Source organism: Mixophyes fleayi, chromosome 2 (genome assembly GCF_038048845.1).
Source record: "Mixophyes fleayi isolate aMixFle1 chromosome 2, aMixFle1.hap1, whole genome shotgun sequence".
Taxonomy (NCBI): Eukaryota; Metazoa; Chordata; class Amphibia; order Anura; family Limnodynastidae; genus Mixophyes; species Mixophyes fleayi.
Genome location: NC_134403.1, coordinates 166,959,729 through 166,981,956, shown reverse-complemented (window position 1 = coordinate 166,981,956; position 22,228 = coordinate 166,959,729). Strand labels below are relative to the sequence as shown.

The window sequence follows — 22,228 nt, the reverse complement described above, 5'->3', positions numbered from 1 at the left end:
GCCTGGTGGTAAGTAGAATCAGCCAGTTAAAGCATAGGTGCTGGGGAGAACACTGCTATATAAATATTGTATAGTGTGCTTATAGCTTTGATGAAATAGACATAATCTTCTGGAGTGGTTTCCAAAGGTGGATCCTCCATTGAAGGTTACTGGTCATGTGAGAGAAGTGTTCTGTTTGTAAATCCTGCATTTGAAATAGATTTGGGTAATTGACCTTATCTGCATTGTTAAAAATTGTGTTATGTAGATTGTCACAAACTTTATTCTGATTTTAAGTTTTAACAAATAGTCACTGCTAAAGCGAGCATCCATTTCCTTGAATGTACTCTTCTATTCATCATTTTCAATGGCATTAGGCAAGCAGTGTACAAATATGGTCAAGGGAATGCACACTTTGGGGAGGGTCGTTCAGTGTATAATAGAAATGACCTTGTGTTAGTTGAGTCATTTCACGGCCGAAGTGGTCAAGTGGTTAGATATTATTCATTCTTTAATTTTTTTATTTATTTCTGTGCAAAGTATAAAATATAATGCCTTCTGTAATCAACTGCTGTCTGCGCAAAGTGGATAATGAAATGCAGTTGTATAGTTAGAAAGCATTGGGAGGAATCCAGTAAGCTGCGACTTTCTGAGGAACATCACACCTGCACATTTTTACTGTTACTACGGTAAAATCTCTGCTCCTTTTTCCTTGCACCTCTATTGGGTGAGAGGAAAAATCAGCAGATTTCTTGTCGCAGCAATGTTTTGAGGAACATTAGCTGCGGCTAACTGAATTCCCCCCCCCCCCCCATAGCGACTTGTGATTGTGCACTGCTCACACACAGGGGCATATTCAATTGTCCGTGTTACTCGCCAAAGTAACGCAGCGTTAAGATTATCGGTATTACGGTAATTCTAAGCCGGCGATAAAGGTACCGTAATAACAGTAATTACGCTCACTATTACCGTAATAACGGTAATTACTCTCACTATTACCGTAATAACGGTAATAGTGCGCAAGCCGCGTTACTTTTACGAGTAATGCGGACATTTGAATATGCCCAACAGAATTCAAACTTAAGCAATTGCACATCATTCACATGCATTTGATACTTCCGACTCCTTTCAACTTGAAAAGCGTAATGAAGGAGGTAAGGGGCGGACTACCGTAGGCCATGTATAGTAAGGGGTGTGTTCATACATATATCCGGCTAATTCAAAACCTGTGTTTAGCGTAAGTAAAGATGTTTTCAGCCATATATTTTGCCCATGTTACAGCGCAGATGTAAAGCCTGGATGATGGTGATGACCTACACAGCATTCTTTTCTTCTTTACATGCATGTGTCTCAGTAGCTAACACAGAACAGTTGTACGCACTGTACACGGAGAAGATTTATTTAGTTTTAACACGATTGATGAAATAAAAGAAAACAGCTTTAATTAAATATATGAATTATATTGAAAAAAAATCATTACATCTTTTTTTAATTTTTGTTAGTTGGTTTATTATATTGTTACCAGTTGATGTTTTAGTTTATGATCGTATAAAAGTTATGTACGTTCTATTGTGAATTCTTTGTAGATATGAATGTAGTAAACCTGGGGCAAATGCTCCTAAGAAAACACTTGCACCTGTATGTGCACGTTAAATTTAGTTCCTACTCTGCATATATGAATAGTGACAATCCCTCCTCCTTTGCTGAGCATACCCTACATCTGTGGGTACCGCAAACCATGCTGAACTCTGTCAGGTGCGCTGTTCTTGAGCATAATGTGAATAATATGCAAAACAAATGTGCAGGCAGGAGTTATTCTGGTAAGTAAAACTGCAGTAATTAAAGGGAAGAGAAATCATTTTTCTTCTGGCATGTGTTTTCCTCCGACATGTTTCCTGTGTCTTGTTAATACAGGCATCATGATGAAGTGTGTTTGGATCCATAGACCCTGCATATGGCTTGTGAGAAACAAAGGGAAAAAAAACATTGTTAATCAGATTCTTGACTGAGATGCAAAAACCATGAGGAAAATGGGGCTGGTTGTGGTTCTGAAATGTGTTCATTTCTGCAGATTCCCTGGGCCATCTGCATTACTTATCCATGTTTTCACTCCCCAGGAACATTTTGCTTTGAAATAGTTATATTTAGTGTTCAGATTCCTGTATGTTACCAGCATAATTCTAATATTGGAATAGTTTCACTGAGTTTGGAGCAATTTATTTAATCTCCCTTTTTTTGTTTTGTTTTTTGTAGTTTCTCATTAGTCTTTTTATGTAGATCTTTCTGTTGTTTGGTTTCAATGATATATTAGTGTAGTGCCAGTGAAGTATGTCCAAAAAATGTATTTTTTACATTTCTATAAAATCAAATATATGTAATCTGTTTTGCTTATTCTGTAAAATAAGATTTCATACCATTCGTACAATTTGAATAGTTTGGGTTCAGGGCAATGATGCTCGTCTACATGCCATTATGTTTCAGAAACAACCAAGAAAACATTGGGTTATACTACTCTCCCAACATTTGTAGTATCTGGCATCATCATGATGGGAGTGTGGCCACTCCCTGAGAGGGCTGCCTAGCGCATGCAGGATTAGACTTTACAGATGCTCAGTAATGAGTCCTAATGCAGTTCTCAGTGGATTTGCACAAGAAAAAAAATCTTTGTTGTGGAACTGGAAGCCCATGTCGAGCAATGCTGGTTCATGCTGTGCAGAGGCTCCCAGAACTGGCGTGATGAGAGGTAAGAATACTCTTAGCGCTGCAAGTATTGCCTGGGTACTGGGCATGACTCGGCTGTCCCGGTGACACACTTTTATCAGATATTCAGGGTGAAACTAGTTTATCAACTCGGCTTAAATAGACTTTTCTAAATAAGGAAATGTGGAAGGTATGCATACGTGACATCATGACTTGAAATATGATACAGACCTATCCAGGAGTTGGACAGGATCTCATGAAACTGACCTGGATGACAGACATCGGAACACATTTACTAAGTATATTGGATGTCTTTCTTTTGCACCAGTGTGTCTAGGTGGCCCGCCCAGCACATATCTAGGTACATATCTGCTATCTGAAAATGTTGTCCCAATCGAGAAGTGGGCCTAGGTTTGTGGGGAGAAGGAGAAACATCAAGAAACCAACCTTCTACCGCTTTAGAACCTCTCCTTATTAATACTATTCAGTTCTTCTCCAAAGATACTACTTGGTTTAGCCTCCATTATGACTTAACCATGTCTGTGAGGGGACATCTGTCTTTATTACTTGTACCCTTTCTGTCAGTTTCCCAATGTAAAAAAAACCCAAAGCAAATAAAACCGTTTCACCTATAAAGACATTTCTGTAAAGAAGGGCTGGCAGGTGTAGGATGTGACACCTTCCCTCACTTAAGAGCAGCTGCAAAAAATGACCTTTTGCAGAAGGAAAATGTACGCTCCGCCCTCCTTTATCACATTACAATAGATCTTTATTTGGACTGCTTTGCAAAACTAAGTGTGCAAGTGTGCTTACTACATGTTCTGCTCCACTGTAAACACCACCATCTTGGATTGCAAAACTCATTCTTTTTGGCAGAAATCAAGGTGCACAAAGAGGATTTTTCACTGTGCTGTAACTTTTTTTTTTTTGCTCCTCATAAATAAGGCCCATAGTGTTGTCATGTAAAAGGCAAAAGAAAAATCTCATATTTTGTGTTTGGATATAATTTATTTTACTTATTTTCTATTCATTACCCATATATTTACTTCCGACTGTCCTGGAGCAGAGCTGAACACCTCAGACCCTGACACAGGCTCCTCATACACATCCATGTCCTCGGGCTGTTAATGCTTAAGCAGCTTTTGCCTTGAGACACAGCCGAGTTGCTTGAAGCTGCCGCTCACCTTACTCTTTTCTAGTGCATGAAATAGGAATACATTTTGCTGACTTTGCTGTTGCTTGAAGTCCAGACGTATTTGCTGTGTCGGCAGCCGGTGTGCTGACTGCTTGCCTCGCTGTTGGTGTATGACTTAACAGAGCTCGTGACGCCTTGACACGTCATCTTACATCTGGCAAGAGGTTACTTGGTTTTAATATATCCACAAGATAGAACAGACGGTTACTAAAATAGATATGATAAATAAGCACAATGATTTATCACTGTATACTTGGAAACGCTAGTTATAGAGAAATTAATGTTACCCATGTTAAGCGATAGACGTTAATCCCTAAACTAGGCAGACTTCTGTTCAAAATAAGTATTGGTGAGGTAGTATATGTATTTAATGGTGGCATTGTCTAACAAGCCATTTTGTATACATGGAAAATGATATACAAACATTAATAGACGTTTATCTTTTGTCATGTGACAGGATTTTGTATTGTGTTAAAGCAAGAAGATTTTACAAATGATTCTAGCTGTCTTCCATTATGGTAAATGAGTAGTGTGACACGTGGGCAGGACCTGCTTCCTGTCTTTCAAACATTTGCAAACAGTGTGCCACCCTGTTCTAAAATGTAAGCAAGGCCTTAAGGAGCGATCTAGCACATTGACCCTAAACTCTAGTCAGTAATTAGAATATGATGTAGGTGGCAATCTTCTGTGTCTGCCTGAGGGGTTTCTTTCCGCTGACATCAAGGCGTTTGGAGTGGAGGATTCCTATGGGCTGCTGGGCGTCTTCCCAGTGAATGAATGGTACTTTAAAAAGTATTATCCAAACAAACCTTACATCGAAAATAAGATTAAAGCATTTCTGTTTTTTATGCTTATAATCTCAACCCCAGGCAGGAAACGGGAAGACTGATTTCTCAGACAGTCTGCGACGCTGGAAGCATTTGTCTTTGTTCATTTACATGGATAGCAGTGGTGAATCTGAAAGAGCATGCTGGTGGATTTGAGATTTCACTGGTGTATTTCAAATAATTGCACCTGACAGTTTACCAGCAGCGAAAGTATATTTTATTTTCATAAAGCCAAATATTGTGTGTAAGATGTGCAACCTGTATAAATAGCTTCAAGATTTAGGCCATAGTAAGTCAGTCTCTCTCTCTATAACTTGATGAGGGTGGGAAGGACGTAGAACATGCGAGTCAGGACACACATTTGTCATGCTCTGTGTCACCCTGCCCTTATCTTAGCTATTATTTAGAATTGTTCGCTTGGCAGGGGTGTTATTTATTGTATTTGCTTTTCTTTCTTTTCCTCCAAATGATCATTGTAGCTGAGTTACTTTCTGAAATTTAAGTCCTTTTTTGCAAGTACAGTCATTTTTCACTTCTAACCTGGTTATCCTAGGTAGGACCATGATTTATTATGTCTTAAACAACAAGTAATTAGATTATGGCTTTTTTTTACGGAAAAGCAGATCACTGGCCTTACTCTGTTAATTTTGTTACACTCACATTAAGCAATCTATAACAATTACAGCATAACTGTATTGCTATTGACATGAGTGTAATATACATTAAGGCTGCCATTCTCTGTTAACTACATTGTGTGACATTCACCTGAATAGCATTGCAATGTATTTTTAGGGGCTTTTGTATGTGCACTGTTAGTGAGACTCATTGATAGACAAAAACTGAACGAAGTCAAGCAATTTAGTATAGATGGGTGGCTCCAAATTAAGTGTGATGCCCGGCATGATGCTATTGCAATCATTTGAACCATTTTTAGTCCACAGATAACTGCCAACTGCATTAACAGTGATCTGGCTTCTGGCCAAGCGCCAAAGAGACAGATTTGTCCTATGTGGTCTCCCTCTTGTGTGGCTCCCACCAGACTCTGAATGCATCTACATTAGTGGGAATTGGCACCCTCCGGTACGTAAAGGGATGTTTTTATAGACTTGGCACAATTCATGTCCTACTGAATGTCAGCAGGACAATGGCCGCACGACGTCTGTTTGACAACAACGCCAAGCATATGTGGCAGAGTATTCATGGGGGTTGTAATTTAGCTGTCTAAATACAAAGTTGAGGGTTTATCTAAAACTCCAGCCATCCACTGCTTTATTTTGTGATTTCTGAGACTGGCACTATTACATACACTAGGATCAATGCTTTAATTAAAAACGAAACCACATTAATACCATGAGAAAATAGTATGCTCTAAAAACACTTCCATGTAAAAAGATGTAATATCTATTAAACCTCACCAGCTAGTTTGAGTAACATACTGCTGTAGGAAGCCAAGTTCAGATGGTTTTGTCTCTTTGCATCTGGTGTGAACTTGTTTTGCTATTTTAAGCTGTGCAGAAGAACTGTTAGGATTATTAAAGGTATTGTCTTCCCCAGGTTTGTATCTCAAATGGTGATTAAAGATGTGTGTTCTTGTTGCTTCCCTCCTCTTGTCTTCACAGCTTTGGGTTGGAGCATTTAACCCTATCAGTGGCAAGCAGTGTTATCTTGTAGCATTGGTGTGCAGTGCTCTGGCTTTGAACAGGTTAAACACAGATAATTTTTTTTGACCCAGCTACTTGAATCGGGGAATTCATTTATGCTGCCTGGGACTTGTTATGGTCAATTTGTAATGTTTAAAATATTTATTCTAAGTCTTTGTCTTTAGAGGATCCTAATTACTTCTGATTAATGCATGCCTTAAGCTGACTTGAGCATCGGCATCTTATCCATAGTATGTTCAACGATATATAGGGCACAGGAATTGGCCTGCTACATACAGGCTGCTGCCTTCAGGCACCATTCATCTCCTGCTATGTTAAGATGGCAACATAAGCCAGTAGTAAAGCAAATAATGGCATGTCTCAAGGCTACTCTGATAGACCTCTTTGTCATCTCTGTTTCAGGTCAATCCTTAGATTTTTACCTCTGAGAAAAAATCATGCCAGTTGCTGGTTTTGATGTAAGTTAGACGGGCCTGTGACCCATGAAATGTGCTGTCAGTGGTATGGATCATACCCAAATGCTAGGACATAAGGCTAAACAGATAACCATAATGTTCCCATTGCCATCATCTGCAGAGTACAGATCAGTATTAAGTTACACTATTCCGCTTCGGAAGAGTGATTTGTTTCTTCTAACTCTGGATTGTTTTTTGGTTTTTTTCTATCTGGTTTTCTTTTTTGCATTTCACTCTCTCACCCTTTTTAGCTTTGCAAAACATTTTTGTCATGAGCATGCAGGGTCTATAGATATATGTACAGACAATTTTCTGCTTTGTCAAGTATGTGAAAGCAGATTATATGGGGCCTTCCATATCTCTTTCTATGACACCCAGGACAATGTCAATTATGTTCACGATCTTGGAGCTTATTTTCAGCCGTATAGATTTAGGCATGGATGACAGTCGCTGTATTATTAATTGTTGCAGAGATTCAAAATCATTACCGGTCTTATGGATTTCGCTAGATGCACTGCAGAAATTTTAACGTCCCTATTATTAAGTAATTAAATTTGGTAAATAAACCACGAATGTGCTCCTCTGAAAAATGGAAAATCTGGTCCACCACAGAATACAGACTCTGAAAGCAAATAGATGGAACTGGCTGTGTGTTTCTTACTAATTATATGTTGGTTTGACCATAGCACAGCATAGAAATGCATTAGATGTATAAAAAATAGGCTGCCTTGTATATTTGTAAAGTGCGACAGAATCTGCTGGGGCTATATAAATAAATGATGATTCTTTTTTATTTTATTATCTCCTAGTGAGTGGCTGTTTCACCCAATTTCCATTAGTTACACTGTAGGTCAGCCATTTGGCTTGAACTTGCCACTTTTTTTATTTGCATAAATGAGTGTGATTTGTATTGATTGGATGGACGCAAGATTTTTTTGGGGGCAAAATTATGACGGAGAGGTATAAAATGTAATTTTGAAATATTAGAGAATGGTTGTTCTCCAAAGTGTAAAGAAAATATAAAAGAAACATGTATTAAGGTTTTCATCATGACATACTACATTTTCCCATGTTAAAGGCTGACGACAATCAGTCACCCTTTGTGGCACTTGAGGGTAAGCGAGTAGGAGAGGCCAGGTCATGGAGCCCCGTCCACATTTATGCCTTCTCCTTCAATAGTGCTCTTTCACGCCTCCGTTTTGCTTCATGGTTCTGATTTTAATGGAAACAAAATGAGTGACAAAGATTGCTGTGAACCATTTAAAAGGTCAAGTGGAGCTGAGTTTTGAATAAAAAAGCATTTTAAATTTAAGTACTAGCTCATTTTAACCTTTATCCATACTTGCCAACTCTCCCTGAATGTCAGGGAGACTCCCTAAAATAGGGGTGATCTGCCTTACTCCCTGAAGAGTCTGGCATTCTCCCTGATGCTGAGCCAGTACAATACGTTGTTGGCTTCGCCATCTGTGGCGTGATGACACTGTTCAGAAATGGTGTCCTATGTCCATGTACGGATGCTTATGGAGGCGGCCATTTTCATGGAGACCAAGATTTAACTGACTGACAGGTAGGACAACATGACTTCAGTAATGGAGACAGAAATGTAAAAGACACTTCAGTCTCTAGAGATTCATTAACTGCTTTTTTTTTTAACACATAGTTGCCTACTCTCCCAGAATATCAAGGAGACTCCTGCATTTCTGGGAGACCTCCCGGTTCTCACCCCCGCAATAGATAAGGGACGGGGATAAATAACGCAAATATCACGTCATCTTAGCTCCGCTCCCTGTGTAATTGGACAAAATTGTGACACCCATTTAGAGGGCGTGGTCAAAAGGATGCTATTCGTCAAGCCCCACCCCCGAACGCCCACCTCCTCTGGGATCTCCCTGAAGCTAACGAGGAAAAGTTGGCAAGTATGCCTTTAGCCTGTCGAGGAAGGTGAGTGGGCACTACATTGATATTGGCCTTAGGGCGGCCTGAACCCTTAATCAGGCCCTGATGAATGGGGACTAAACGGCAATTAAACTGATTCCTGACACCAACCAATAGAATGAGCTAGATTTACACAACTGCAAGAAGTTGTCGGCACACTTTAATTGCTCAGGACGATATTGCATATGCCCTTATGTGTTTTTTTTTGTTTGTTTGTGTTATCATCCCATGAGAAATCATATGAGAATTAAACATGCTCCATTCTTGCCTTGGTAAGTGTATAGTCAATATGCTTTTTTTTTCCCCCCTTTATTTTTTTTAAATATTGCATGCACATTTTTCTCATGCGTCTGTGCATATATTTCAATTGTGCAAAAACCAACACATACCAATAGGTTTTTGTAGGTTATGCATGAATGTGTAGTATTTATAGTGCTCTATACCTGGCAAAGGAATGAAGTTGTTTGCTGTAACTATTTTTCTTTTTTCTTGTCCTCCATATACCCTGACCAAATGATTGTGTATAATGTAAAATTGCTTTTAGGCTACTATGCAGCTGTTTGGGACTGATGAATATACTTTTCATAGTTACTTGCTTTTGTTTTAGGAAAAAGGGGAGGGAAAGATAAGGAGATATAATTTTGCTTAGGCGAGAACACACAATCACAGACCTTGACTGGTTTCTCCTTCATGAAGTCTCATACAAGCTTTTCTCTTTGATTCACAGAGAAGCGTGAGAGCCGAGCTGTGCATTCAGGGATTGTACTTTTCCCCTTTCACTCTATTCAGGCTTTGTATGGTTTGGGTATTCTAGTTTCAGTCCTGACTGCTCTGCCAGCACAGTGATAGGCTTTATGAATCAGAAAGAAAAGACTGTAGCCATACTCCATTAAAGAGAATTGACTTTTCTCAGCCTTTCCATTTAATGTCTTTTAACAGTTTCATCTGTATTTAGCTTTACTAAGCTGCGGGGTATTTGTTGTGTCTTTTGTTTTTTATTAGCATTTGATTGCATTTTCCATTTTATATACAGTCCGATTTGTAGAGGTATCGTATGAGCTCAGTTTAGTAGAATAAAGTCCATTCTTTTAAGTACAATAGTTGCCCAGAAAGAGAAGGGTGGGGACAGAGGCAGGCTGGGCTGGGGGGCAGGGGGGCATCTGCCCCCTGGGCCAGTCCCATTGTGGGCTATATTGGGCTGGGTCACTGGGCCACCTGCATTTTCTTCCCTTTAAAATAGACTACTAAGTTGAGTCTTGCTCCCCGGGCTAAACTTTGCCAGCCCTCCCTTGGGTGGGGAGAATACAGCAAAGAACTCCAGCAGAAAAGTAATGATTCGCTCTTCCCACAAACACTCTTTCAGGTGAATCTGCAAAGCCGAAACTCAGTTTGGGAATTTTGGAGATGGTTCCAATGCAGTTAATAAATTAAGCTTACTGACTATGTGTGGAACACACTTTCACAAAAAATATACATACCAATGAACAACTTTAGAATGAATTTGACTCCACCTATTTTTTAGTCTTTTTTTATTGAATGAAAAGTAAGGCAGGTTAATGACCGGCATTGTGTTTGCATCAAAACAACACTTGCATGTAAATGCTATGTGATTGATATGCAGTTCACCTGTGGAGTCAAGAGGGGAAGTAACTTTGGTCAGAAAGGCTTGTGTTAGGCTGATCTGGGGATTACATGCAGCCTCTGTGCCACTTTTTGTGATTCAAGCCTACTTGTAGCTTAGGGATAAAGAACTCCTAAAATCACACACAACTGTCTTTTATGGTTTATTCAGTGAAATACCAGATTCTGCTGGAAGGAAAACATATTCAGTTTATTCTGAACACCTTTCAAGTTGCTCATGCAAGATACATTTAATGACCTACCAGGCCATCAAAACAAACATGAAATACTTTCTAAAAGCTACAGCTGAGAGCTGTGAGGGGAAATGCTTGTACCCCATTGTTTAGTAGCCACATTTCCTTGGCTGAGGACATCGGTAAAACAAGATAAAATAAGCTACAGTGTACAGCTGTGTTGTAACTCCTGGCTGATGCTAACTTTTAGTGGCATAAGAAAGTTTGAGCTATTTGTTCTCAATCTTCAGCATTTTGAATAATTGCTTGTTTGCCAGGTGCTTGTTGTGACATTATAAGGGCAGTGTTCTTGCACAGTCCTGGTTTAGGGCAAGAGTCCGGACAAACATGAAAATTAAGTACCTTAAAAATATGGCGAATTCCTGCAAGGTAACCACCACCTGCAAATATATATAACCATAGCATTCCCGATGCAAAGCAGAGGGAGGTCTATTTATCAAGATAACAGTAGATAGTCAATGAACTAGAGATGAGCGCACTCGGATTTCCTGAATCCGAGCCCACCCGAATGTTGCCGATCCGAGTCGGATCCGAGACAGATCCCGGTATTGGCTCCAAATGAAAACTTGAAAGCGAGGCTCCGAGTCATAATCCCGTTGTCGGATCTCGCGATACTCGGATCCTATAAATTCCCCGCTAGTCGCCGCCATCTTCACTCGGACATTGAATAGGGTAGAGGGAGGGTGTGTTAGGTGGTTCTCTGTTCTGGTAGATCTTGTGCTGTGCTGTGTTCTGCAGTATCAGTCCAGTGGTTCTGTGTGCTGTGCTGTGCTCTGTCAATTTTGAGTTCAGTGGTGCTGCTGGGTCCTGTGTGCTGTGTCCTGTTCAGTCCAGCTAATTTAATTTTTTTTTAATTACAACAAAATTTGCCAAACCAATCCTGCAGTATAAGCCCATTGGTACTGCAATATTACCAAGTTCACACATTCAGCAGTAAAAGTCCAGTGGTACTGCTGCAATATTACAAAGTTCACACGTTCTGCAGTATCAGTCCAGTGGTGCTGTGTGCTGTGCTCTGTGCTTCTAAGGGCATATAAGGGCGTATATACTCGAGTATAAGCCGAGTTTTTCAGCACATTTTTTGTGCTGAAAAAGCCCCCCCTCGGCTTATACTCGAGTGATGCTCCAGGACCACACTTTTTTACTGTACATCCCCGAGTTTCACATACCGCGCATGCGTGGCCAGCAGCGCTCATCGGAAGCAGTCAGCAGGGAGGTCACACTACACCCGGCGTCCAGCCACGCAGCCTGACCAGAACACCAGCGCCCGCCTGACCCCATCATCAGCAGTCGTCCACGGGAAGACCGCACGCAGCCTCTACGGGACCCTACACAGCATCCAAGGTATCCCGCATGATGGTAGCTTTAACGCATTTACCACCATCTAATGGTAGTTGCACAATATCCGTACATCTGCAAGTCTGGAAGTCACTACCTTTTGAACATTATTCCACTTTGAACACTATTCCACTGTGCACCTACCTCGGAGACACAAGTGCTGCAGATCCATCTGTTTATCGGCACATCCAATTACTGTTTCAGTAGCAGTATTACTTTTTTGTTTTCACATACTGTTTGCTTGTTTTCACATACTGTTTTACTGTATACCACTGCATTTATCCAGTGTATTATCCATTTCCTTGCCCATCACCTTAACCCCCAATCCCGCTGCTTCTAATGAATGTGCTACCACTGTAGTGGAAGCATGGGGTCTCAGCTGAATGTATAAAAGTAAAGTAAAAAAAATTACCAGTAGCTGCTGCATTTCCCACCCTAGGCTTATACTCGAGTCAATAAGTTTTCCCAGTTTTTTGTGGTAAAATTAGGTGCCTCGGCTTATATTCGGGTCGACTTATACTCGAGTATATACGGTAGTTATTTCCCCAATATCCCCAATTTTTTAAAAAAGTTATAAAAAAAAATACAAAAAAATAATTTTAAAAAAATTAAATTACAACAAAATTTGCAAAACCAATGATGCAGTATAAGCCCATTGGTACTGCAATATTACAAAGTTCACACATTCTGCAGTATCTTGTGCTACATATAATGGAGAGCAAAAATTTGGAGGATAAAGTAGGGAAAGATCAAGACCCACTTCCTCCTAATGCTGAAGCTGCTGCCACTAGTCATGACATAGACGATGAAATGCCATCAACGTCGTCTTCCAAGTCCGATGCCTAATCTCCTAGTACAGGGCATGTAAAATCCAAAAAGCTCAAGTTCTCAAAAAAAAAGCAAAAAGAGAAACTTAAAATCATCTGAGGAGAAACGTAAAGTTGGCAATATGCCATTTACGACACGTAGTGGCAAGGAACGGCTTAGGCCCTGGCCCGTGTTCATGACTAGTGGTCCATCTTCACCCAAGGATCTTAGCCCTCCTCCTCCCCCCCCCCCTACAAAAAATTGAAGAGAGTTATGCTGTCGGCAACAAAACAGCAAACAACTCTGCCTTCTAAAGAGAAATTATCACAAATCCCCAAGGCGAGTCCAAGGGTGTTGGTGGTTGTCAAGCCTGACCTTCCCATCACTGTATGGGAAGAGGTGGCTCGGGAGGAGGCTATTGATGATGTAATTGGCGCTGTGGAGGAACTTGATGATGAGGATGGTGATGTGGTTATTGTAAATGAGGCACCAGGGGGGGAAACAGCTGATGTCCATGGGATGAAAAAGCCCATCGTCATGCCTGGTCAGAAGACCAAAAAATGCACCTCTTCGGTCTGGAGTTATTTTTATCCAAATCCAGACAACCAATGTATGGCCATATGTAGCTTATGTAAAGCTCAAATAAGCAGGGGTAAGGATCTTGCCCACCTAGGGACATCCTCCCTTATACGTCACCTGAATAACCTTCATAGTTCAGTGGTTAGTTCAGGAACTGGAGCTAGGACCGTCATCGGTACAGGGACACCTAAATCCCGTGGTCCAGTTGGATACACACCAGCAACACCCTCCTCGTCAACTTCCTCCACGATCTCCATCAGATTCAGTCTTGCAGCCCAAGTCAGCAGCCAGACTGAGTCCTCCTCAATACGGGATTCATCCGAGGAATCCTGCAGCGGTACGCCTACTACTGCCACTGCTGCTGTTGCTGCTGTTAGTCGGTCATCTTCCCAGAGGGGAAGTCGTAAGACCGCTAAGTCTTTCACAAAACAATTGACCGTCCAACAGTCGTTTGCCATGACCACAAAATACGATAGTAGTCACCCTATTGCAAAGCGTATAACTGCGGCTGTAACTGCAATGTTGGTGTTAGACGTGCGCCCGGTGTCCGCCATCAGTGGAGTGGGATTTAGAGGGTTGATGGAGGTATTGTGTCCCCGGTACCAAATCCCGTCGAGATTCCACTTCACTAGGCAGGCGATACCAAAAATGTACAGAGAAGTATTTTCAAGTGTCCTCAGTGCTCTGAAAAATGTGGTTGTACCCACTGTCCACTTAACCACGGACATGTGGACACGTGGTTCTGGGCAAACGAAGGACTATATGACTGTGACAGCCCACTGGGTAGATGCATCGCCTTCCGCAGCAACAGCTACATCAGTAGCAGCATCTACTATCATATATTGTGGTGACCCACTCCTCTACGCAGTCCAGATACATTTATTGGGGCGAATCATACAAGTTCAGGGTTTTTAAATTATATTGTGGTGACCACTCCTCTACGCAGTCCAGGTACATTTTTTGGTGCGATTAAGACCAGTTGATGGTTTTCTTATTATATTGTGGGGACCACTCCACTACGCAGTCCAGAAAGATACCTCGTTGCAACGTTTTGGACTAATAACTATATTGTGAGGGGTTCAGAATACACTGTAAATTAGTGGAAATGCTTGTTAATGAATGTTATTGAGGTTAATAATAGCATAGGAGTGGAAATAAGCCCAAAAACTTGATTTTTGAACTTTTTATGCTTTTTTAAAAAAAAATCCGAATCCAAAACCTTAAACCCGAACCAAAACCTTTCGGCAGGTGTTTTGCGAAACAAATCCGAACCCAAAACATCACGAAAATCCAAAACACAAAACGCGAGACACCAAAAGTCGCCGGTGCATATCCCTACAATGAACAAGTGCTGTATTTAAATAAAGAATTAATAAATAATTATGGAATGATATTAAAATGTAATTATTTTAATTTTGCACACATGAACCGGCTAGCTGTGTCATGTATGCACATATTCCTGGATGAAGCGATAAGTCTACTTTTATTAAATTATGATGGAATGGTTTTCTATCGCCTCTTATCGTAGCAAATGAAATCCAACCTAAGTACCACTTTTTATTAAGTAGGCCGCATAGTCTTTGCATCCCATGAAATAGTGTTTTTAGTGCAGGGGTTACTTTGGAACTTTATTCCTAGGATATGTTTTATTAAAAATGTGTTCAATGAAGGGCACGCAATAAAATCTTTTGTATGACAATTATAAATTGGTTTAATTATTATTCTCTGTGTTTCATGGTTTTGATCCAAGGATCGTGGCCAAACTCAGGAGAGCATTCCAGGAGGGTTAGTGTAATTATAGAGCGCAACAAGCCTGAAAAAATCCTCGTATTAACTCCGCTATAGGAGCTGCTTCAATAGTTCAGCAGCTCCAACCACCGTTGATTTGAAGCCCAAATGATACAGTGCTCTTCCCAGATACACCAATTGGAAAATTGCAAAATGCCCAGCTGGTGGAGAACTCTTGCCAAATTTCCTGTGGATGCTCAGATTTTTCATCATTCTGCTTTGCTGCAAAGCTTTAATCTTAAGAAAACAGGAAAAAAAAACAGGTGAAAGGGAGATGTCTGTAAAACATTTTGCTGCACAAGTGCTATAATCCTGATTAAAAGAATGTAATAAACCCACTGCATGTTCTCCTATACAACCAGCAAATAAGTCCTTTTCATATTCCACTGTTGTCTTAATTTTGTAGCTTTGCTGTATTGTCACTGCAAGATTAAGCTACTATACATCTCCAAAAGGGAGCGCCGATAAGTTCCCTTTGTTTTAATTTTTACTGTACTGTACTTGGAGTTTGTGTTTTTGCTGTATTTTATCATGCTTGTATTTGCATGTTTAGTAAAGTCATCAATTCTAAATTCTGAGGCAAGCCAGCAAAAGGAAGCCACAAGAAAATGGATATATAACATATGTTATGCACAGTCTCCTGGGCATTACAGGCAAACATGATCAAATCCAATATTCATGGATCTATTTACTTTTCTTTATCACAGTTCTCTTTAAACAAGGCTTTATTGTGCCTTCTTCTATTAAGAATTTAAAAGGGATTTCCACTCCACAGTTTTACCCTATTTGTATATTACCCTATTATTTGTGCTCTCTTCCTGCAGTGGCGGAACTACCATTGGTGCGATGCACCATCGCCCATGGTCGTAACTAGCGAGCTGTGAACCCTGATTCCCTCCTCCCCGCTTACCTGCATCGGGGCCCACAGTTCGCTAGTTCTGCCTCTTCAGTCTCCTGTTTAGTTTAATTGCAGGGAAAAATCTATTACTATGTATCACCCACTAGGATACTGCTGCACATCAAGTCTTCAGGCATCTCTTCCTGGAGACTCTGCGCTGCTAACTATACTGTTTTGAAGAGAATGTATGCAGTCAGTGCCTGTCCAATCAGGCACCTCCATTCTTTTTGAGACAAAGCTTTCATCTTGCAAAACCTTTATTTATTTTTTTAATGCCAGTTGCACAAAAATTGCTTATACTATTTACTATGTGAAGATTTTCAACATCCTTTCTTTTTATGGGGGCTATTATTGACTGCTTCCCCAACCTTTTAATTATCATCTCTTATCACAACAATAAGGGATCATGTGCTGTGGCCATTTTGTAAAAAGGCAATGCCGTGACAGCGCATCAGATAAGAGGCTGACCTGGAATGACTCTGCTTCACTAACAACTCCAGGTTCTGACCCAGAGGTCTGTGCTTTGAAGATTTTTCTCCTGCAATACTTTTCCCATAGGAGAGAACGGCTAATGTCCTCTTCAGATTACATTAGCTATCGGGGTTAAGCTCCAAAAAGCTAAACTGTTTCCGCATGGTTTAAATTTCAATAAATAGGCCCCTATTTGATTTTTAATAGTTATTAAAAAGGATTATTGACATTTTCAGCAGTCATGTCATGTTGAAAGTCTCATGTCCCTATGTCTGTCTAAAGTACTTAACATGTTTTAATGTATTATTGTGTTTGTAAGATTATATCTATAATTATGCAGATCTGTTTATCGAAGATATTACATCTGTTTTAACTCAGTATTTTCTTCTAGGTTGAGGATGCCATGTTGATGTTTGACAAAACTACCAACAGACATAGAGGTAAGTGCTTGTGTTTTAATGACATTTTCTTGTGGCTGGATTCATTGACTGAAATAAATATTACGAGAGTTGAGTATTAGAACTTGCTGATCAGTGTATATTTTGAATGCATAGTGTACAGAGTAGTAACTATGTCCAGTTTTTGACTGAGTCGATACAGAGAAGTTATTCAGTCTCCCCACCTCCCCTAACTCTATGTATCTGTACAACTGTATTTATCTTTTCTATGTTTGTAATATGTTTATATAGCCGACTGCCATTCACCCTATTTGATAGTCGCATGTACTGTGTAAAAGAGAGGTGGTGCACCATCAAAGAATGAGCAACATATTGTTATTTTATGTGGTTTAAAGTAGTTGTTCTAGAGATGCTATATGTCATAAGATGATAATCGCTTGAGTTGCCCAATGTGTCCACCTGTGATGGCCTGAGAATAGCAACCAAACTAAAAAAGGAAAACATATATAAAAATGAAATGGATTGTATCTAGATTTTAGAAAAAGTTGTTGGAAATAAGAAAGCTCAGCCAGGGATGGAGCAAAACATTGGGGGGACCTCTTAGCAAAATTTAGGGGCTGGTAAATGCCATTCTAGACTCTTGGGTCCCCTGCTCTGCTCTAAAAACAGATCAAGGACCGCTTCTGAACATGCACTGTAGGGCCCGATTATAATTCTAGTTTGCACCTCCTGGACGATGAACATCTCGCTTAGTCAAATTGAATAACTCCCCCAGCATTTGAAAGACTTGCGATATCCTTTTTTTTCCTATGTGAATGAATTTATGTTTAGAAGTACTGATGTCTAGGAGTACTGGTCAACAGACAGTGGTATGTCCTGTATATGGGAGTAGTTTTGTACTTATTTATTGGGCAAAACAAGAATTAAACAAGTAGTTAATTTCAGGATATAATTTTGTGTGTGTCTCTGATTTTAAACAATTATTAAAAAATTAAAACAATTGTAGAGGTTATAGAATCTCCTGTTCTACTCAGATACCGTGCTTGTATTCCCTTACTTCCCAGTCAAGTTCTGTCACACTCCATTTACTAATACATCAGATTGCATCTTATTTGTTTTCTATAAAATGTAGCCAGAGGAATGGGAATTTCCAAGCTTGTAGTATTTATTACTTAAAATCAAGGGCTTTCATTTTTCCTTTCTGTTTTTCATGAATGCATTGTATTCATTTTGTTGTAGCACAATGCATTCCTGCTTGGGGTATCCATGATTTACAGTAACTCTGTCAGCACTGCAGAGGCTTCTGTACTTTGCTAGCTCCATGCCTGGATTTCCCCAGGCAAGTATTTTCATCAAGAGCTTATTCAAGAAATATTACTTTGTTGCACATTACCAAATTTTTACTTTTCATTTAATAGTCATTTTAATTACACACAAAGACTGTTTGGCACATCCTACCCATAATATATGAAAGGGAATTTGTTACCTGTCACATGTTGTGACTACAGTCTATGGATCTCTGACCTATTAGAAAGCGAGACAAAACATAATTTGCTGTTTCCTATTGGCTAGTGACCAGCAATCACTTCCTGGAATCATCTACACATTGTACTTTTGTCATGATATGGGTGTAATGATTGTTTTGACGACTGAATTATTGTGCCATATGTAGAAAGAAGCAAGCACAAAATACAAATAAGTGCTGAGAATTGACTGATGGAATTGTAGTTCAATTTAAATTGTAGCTCACATTCCTGTTTCCTAATATAGATCACATTATATAGTCCTTGTGTACAAACACTTGTTTAAATAATGTGATTCTACTTGTAGTACTACCTCATACTTGTTGTTTTTACTGTTTGGTGTTTATGTACATAACATGTTCTATATATGTTCTAGATTTATACACACACAAAAAAGCTCAGTATTCGGAAACCTGTGCAACCTCAGAAAACACAACCATGTAAATATTTCTAATATACAATAATTGCCCTCTAACAGTAAGAGGCACCAGTGCCACAAAACATCTATCTGAAAATGTTTACACACTTGCCTACTCTTCCGGAATAGTCAGGAGATTCCCGAACTTTACTATTGAAGGGAGTGGAAGCAGATCTTGATGACACGCCAAACCCACCCCCCCCCCCCCCCCTTCAATGTGCAACTATTATGTCTATTGACTATTATGGGGCAGCACGGTGGCTAAGTGGTTAGCACTTCTTGCTCACAGCGCTGGGGTCATGAGTTCAATTCCCAACCATGGCCTTATCTGTGTGGAGTTTGTATGTCTCCCCGTGTTTGCATGGGTTTCCTCCCGGTGGTCCGGTTTCCTCCCACACTCCAAAACATACTGGTAGGTTAATTGGCTGCTATCAAAATTGACTCTAGTCTCTCTCTCTCTCTATGTGTCTGTTTGGGAATTTAGACTGTAAGCACCAATGGGGCAGGGACTGATGTGAGTGAGTTCTCTGTACAGCGCTGCGAATCAGTGGCGCTATATAAATAAATGGTGACGATAATCAACGTGTCTGGGTTGTATGTGGTAACCAAAACATTAAAATTAAGGGGGGCGGATCTAATAATTGTCAATAATACAATCATTTTTAAATTAATCAGCTGAATAGTGTGAACAGCTATTTTGGCTATTCACTACAAACTCGGTGACATGCTGGTGAGTGCCATGCATAAGCAGAGAACCGCACATGCCAGTCTCCTGAAGATGAGAAGTCTTCAGGAATGGCAAGTGCTAGATGCGCTCCTTAGCAGAGTGTATCTAACATACTATTAGTCATAGGGTTATACAAATATAGAGTTATAGTTGTAAAATAAATCATTTTGCTTATATAATCTCTTTATAGGAAACAAAATCCTGAAGTACATTAGAAAATACATTGCAATACGGGATATGTTTCATACAAACATTTAATGTAAATAGTGTTTCATTTTCGCTGAGCTTTATTTTAATTTCTTCTTCTTTATGGTTTGACAGCCAAAGAGAGTCATAACCTTCAGATGTTTTACAGATTATATAATTTTTTCCCCTTTAAATGTCTGCTGGTCACTACATAGACCCATGGCTGCTGCTGTTATGAATAGTGCACGTAGCTCTAAGATTATGGAGTACATAAACCCCTTTGTTAGCAGCTTTGATGTATCTTAAGCTGGGTTCACATGCTGCGATGTCTGGCCAGTTGCCTGATATCGACTGCAATATTGCAGCGTGTGTGGCTAACTTTATACAGGATTTTCTTCTTCTTTTTTTTTTATTTTCTACACTTTCACCATTTGTTTAAAAATATCTTACCCAAGCACCCTGGCAACTACAAGTTAAACAGTTTTAGCCATCTTAATACCTCTATGATTGCTTCAAGGTTATGTTTTTAATGTGCTTTCCATTTTCTAGTTACACATTGTAACAATTGGAAAATAAAAGGTTCACAGGAAATTATAATAGAAGGGTAATGCTTGCATTGAGACCTAGAATGTTGATAACGGGAAAGCGTCATTGCTCATTCAACTTATGTTGTGTTTGCTAAATTCTTTTCTTTTTGTATGTATTTTATTTATTTATTTGGTGAAGTATTGTTTCAAGCTACTACTATATATCTTGTAAAAATAAACGCTGTCAAAACAGATTAAGGCTACACAATATTTCCCAACATTTCAGGACACACAAAATCGTGACAATGCCGTCATTTAGCAAGACCGCAATACTTCACAATTCAATTATAGGCTGTTCTGTTTCTAATGTGTATGCTGCTTCCTAGCATTCATTACCCTTTAATATAAAGATGTAAAATAATACTTTCTAGACATTCTTTTTGGCAAATGATACACTGGAGTGCCAGTTGCATGGTGCTTTGGTCAGGATATTTGTGCTAATTCACCTGCTACCATTGAATAGAATGGAAGGGGGACAGGTGTTTTTGTCATTATCTTAGTGGTTGGTCTGATTGACTCATTAATGTTAAAGAGCAGTGTTTCATGATAACTTTGTCTTTACAAACAATTGTGACCCATTTTGGAATGCCCTAATTTGTCTTTATTCTGTCACAGACCCATCCATCCTCCTTTCTGCCAAGCCTCCGTTACGTCTTATATACTCAGATGCATAGACTATAGCTTCCCTGTTTGTGTTTAAAACGGGACTGTCCTGCAAACAGGATTGTTGTAGTAACGATGAGCATAATTTCACACACACAAAGATTCTTAGTGAAGCAGGGGATTCATAGAGAGGCGAAGTTCAGGAAATATACTTCCATGCCATTATTGTAAATTTGTCTTTGCCTTTCACATTTCAATTTCTATTACAGTAGCTGAAAATTTGAATACGGTAACCACGGGGTAAGGGTAGCAGTAGCTGGGCCCCCACATCCCAAGATGTTGTTTTTTTGGTGGGGGGGGGGGGGGGGGGGGGATATGTATCTACTCAGTAATGCAGAGATCTCCACTTCGCTCTTATGAACATTTATCTCCCATGTGATCCTTCATTTTTCACTTGGAGCGACACACTGCCTTCATTTTCCACTAGGAGTAACATAGTGCCTACACAAGTGCATTGTTAAATGGGACAAAGGCCTGCAAGAAGGAAGGACGTTGAATGAGAGAAAGGAGGTGAGCGAGTGCTGGGGTCGAGGGTGTGGTAACGCTGTGTGGTCTTCCAACGACCGCCGCCTCACCTCCCGCCTGGTCACCATCTCTCTCCCTCGTTCAAGATTTCTCCTGTGCTGCTCCTCTCTGGAATGAGAATACCCGAAATAGTGTTCATGCTTTCCCCCAGCCTGCCTAACTTCAAACGCTCCATCAAAACCCATCTGTTTAGATAAGCCTATCCCTCCTCCATCTAACCCTCTTCACTATTCTCCAGACTATCATACTCTATCTCCCCCTCACTCTTTTTCTGTTTTCTCCCCTCACATTCATCTCTTCCTTTACAGTTCTTGCCCCCTCACCCTTTCTCCCGCCTCTGTGTCTCCTGTCCATCTCCTGCACTCTCTTAGATTGTAAGCGCCCTTGAGTAAGGCCCACTTTCTTCATGTACTCTTCCTCCTGTTTACCTTTGCCCCCTTTTTTTTCTCCTTTTCGTCACTTTACTCCTGCTGCTGTCTCTCCCTTTTCCCCTTTCCTTTACATCTCCATGTTTGCCCTGATCCTGACTGAGAGACACTTTTACTTCTTTGCCTGTGTACCTGCTCTCTGCTACATTTGTAATTTTTGTACTTTCTGCACCTTATTTGTACTTGCTGTACTTTGTACTGCCTGTATGCTGTGTACTATTACCCTATACTGTTGTGCCATGCTCGATGTACGGGCTGCGGACCCT

At 40.0% G+C, this 22,228-nt stretch overlaps 1 protein-coding gene across 8 annotated transcripts in view; it reads left to right on the top strand.

Moving 5' to 3' along the window:
* Positions 1–22,228, top strand: part of MSI2 (musashi RNA binding protein 2) — a 474,426-nt gene that overhangs the window by 210,479 nt on the left and 241,719 nt on the right. For all 8 annotated transcript variants that reach the window (XR_012688009.1, XM_075194929.1, XM_075194928.1 and 5 more), the window contains one exon: positions 16,899–16,947. Coding sequence is in view for 7 of the 8 variants with exons in the window: in XM_075194929.1 (XP_075051030.1) it covers positions 16,899–16,947 (49 nt within the window). In the remaining variant the exon portion in view is untranslated. The remainder of the gene's footprint in view (positions 1–16,898; positions 16,948–22,228) is intronic.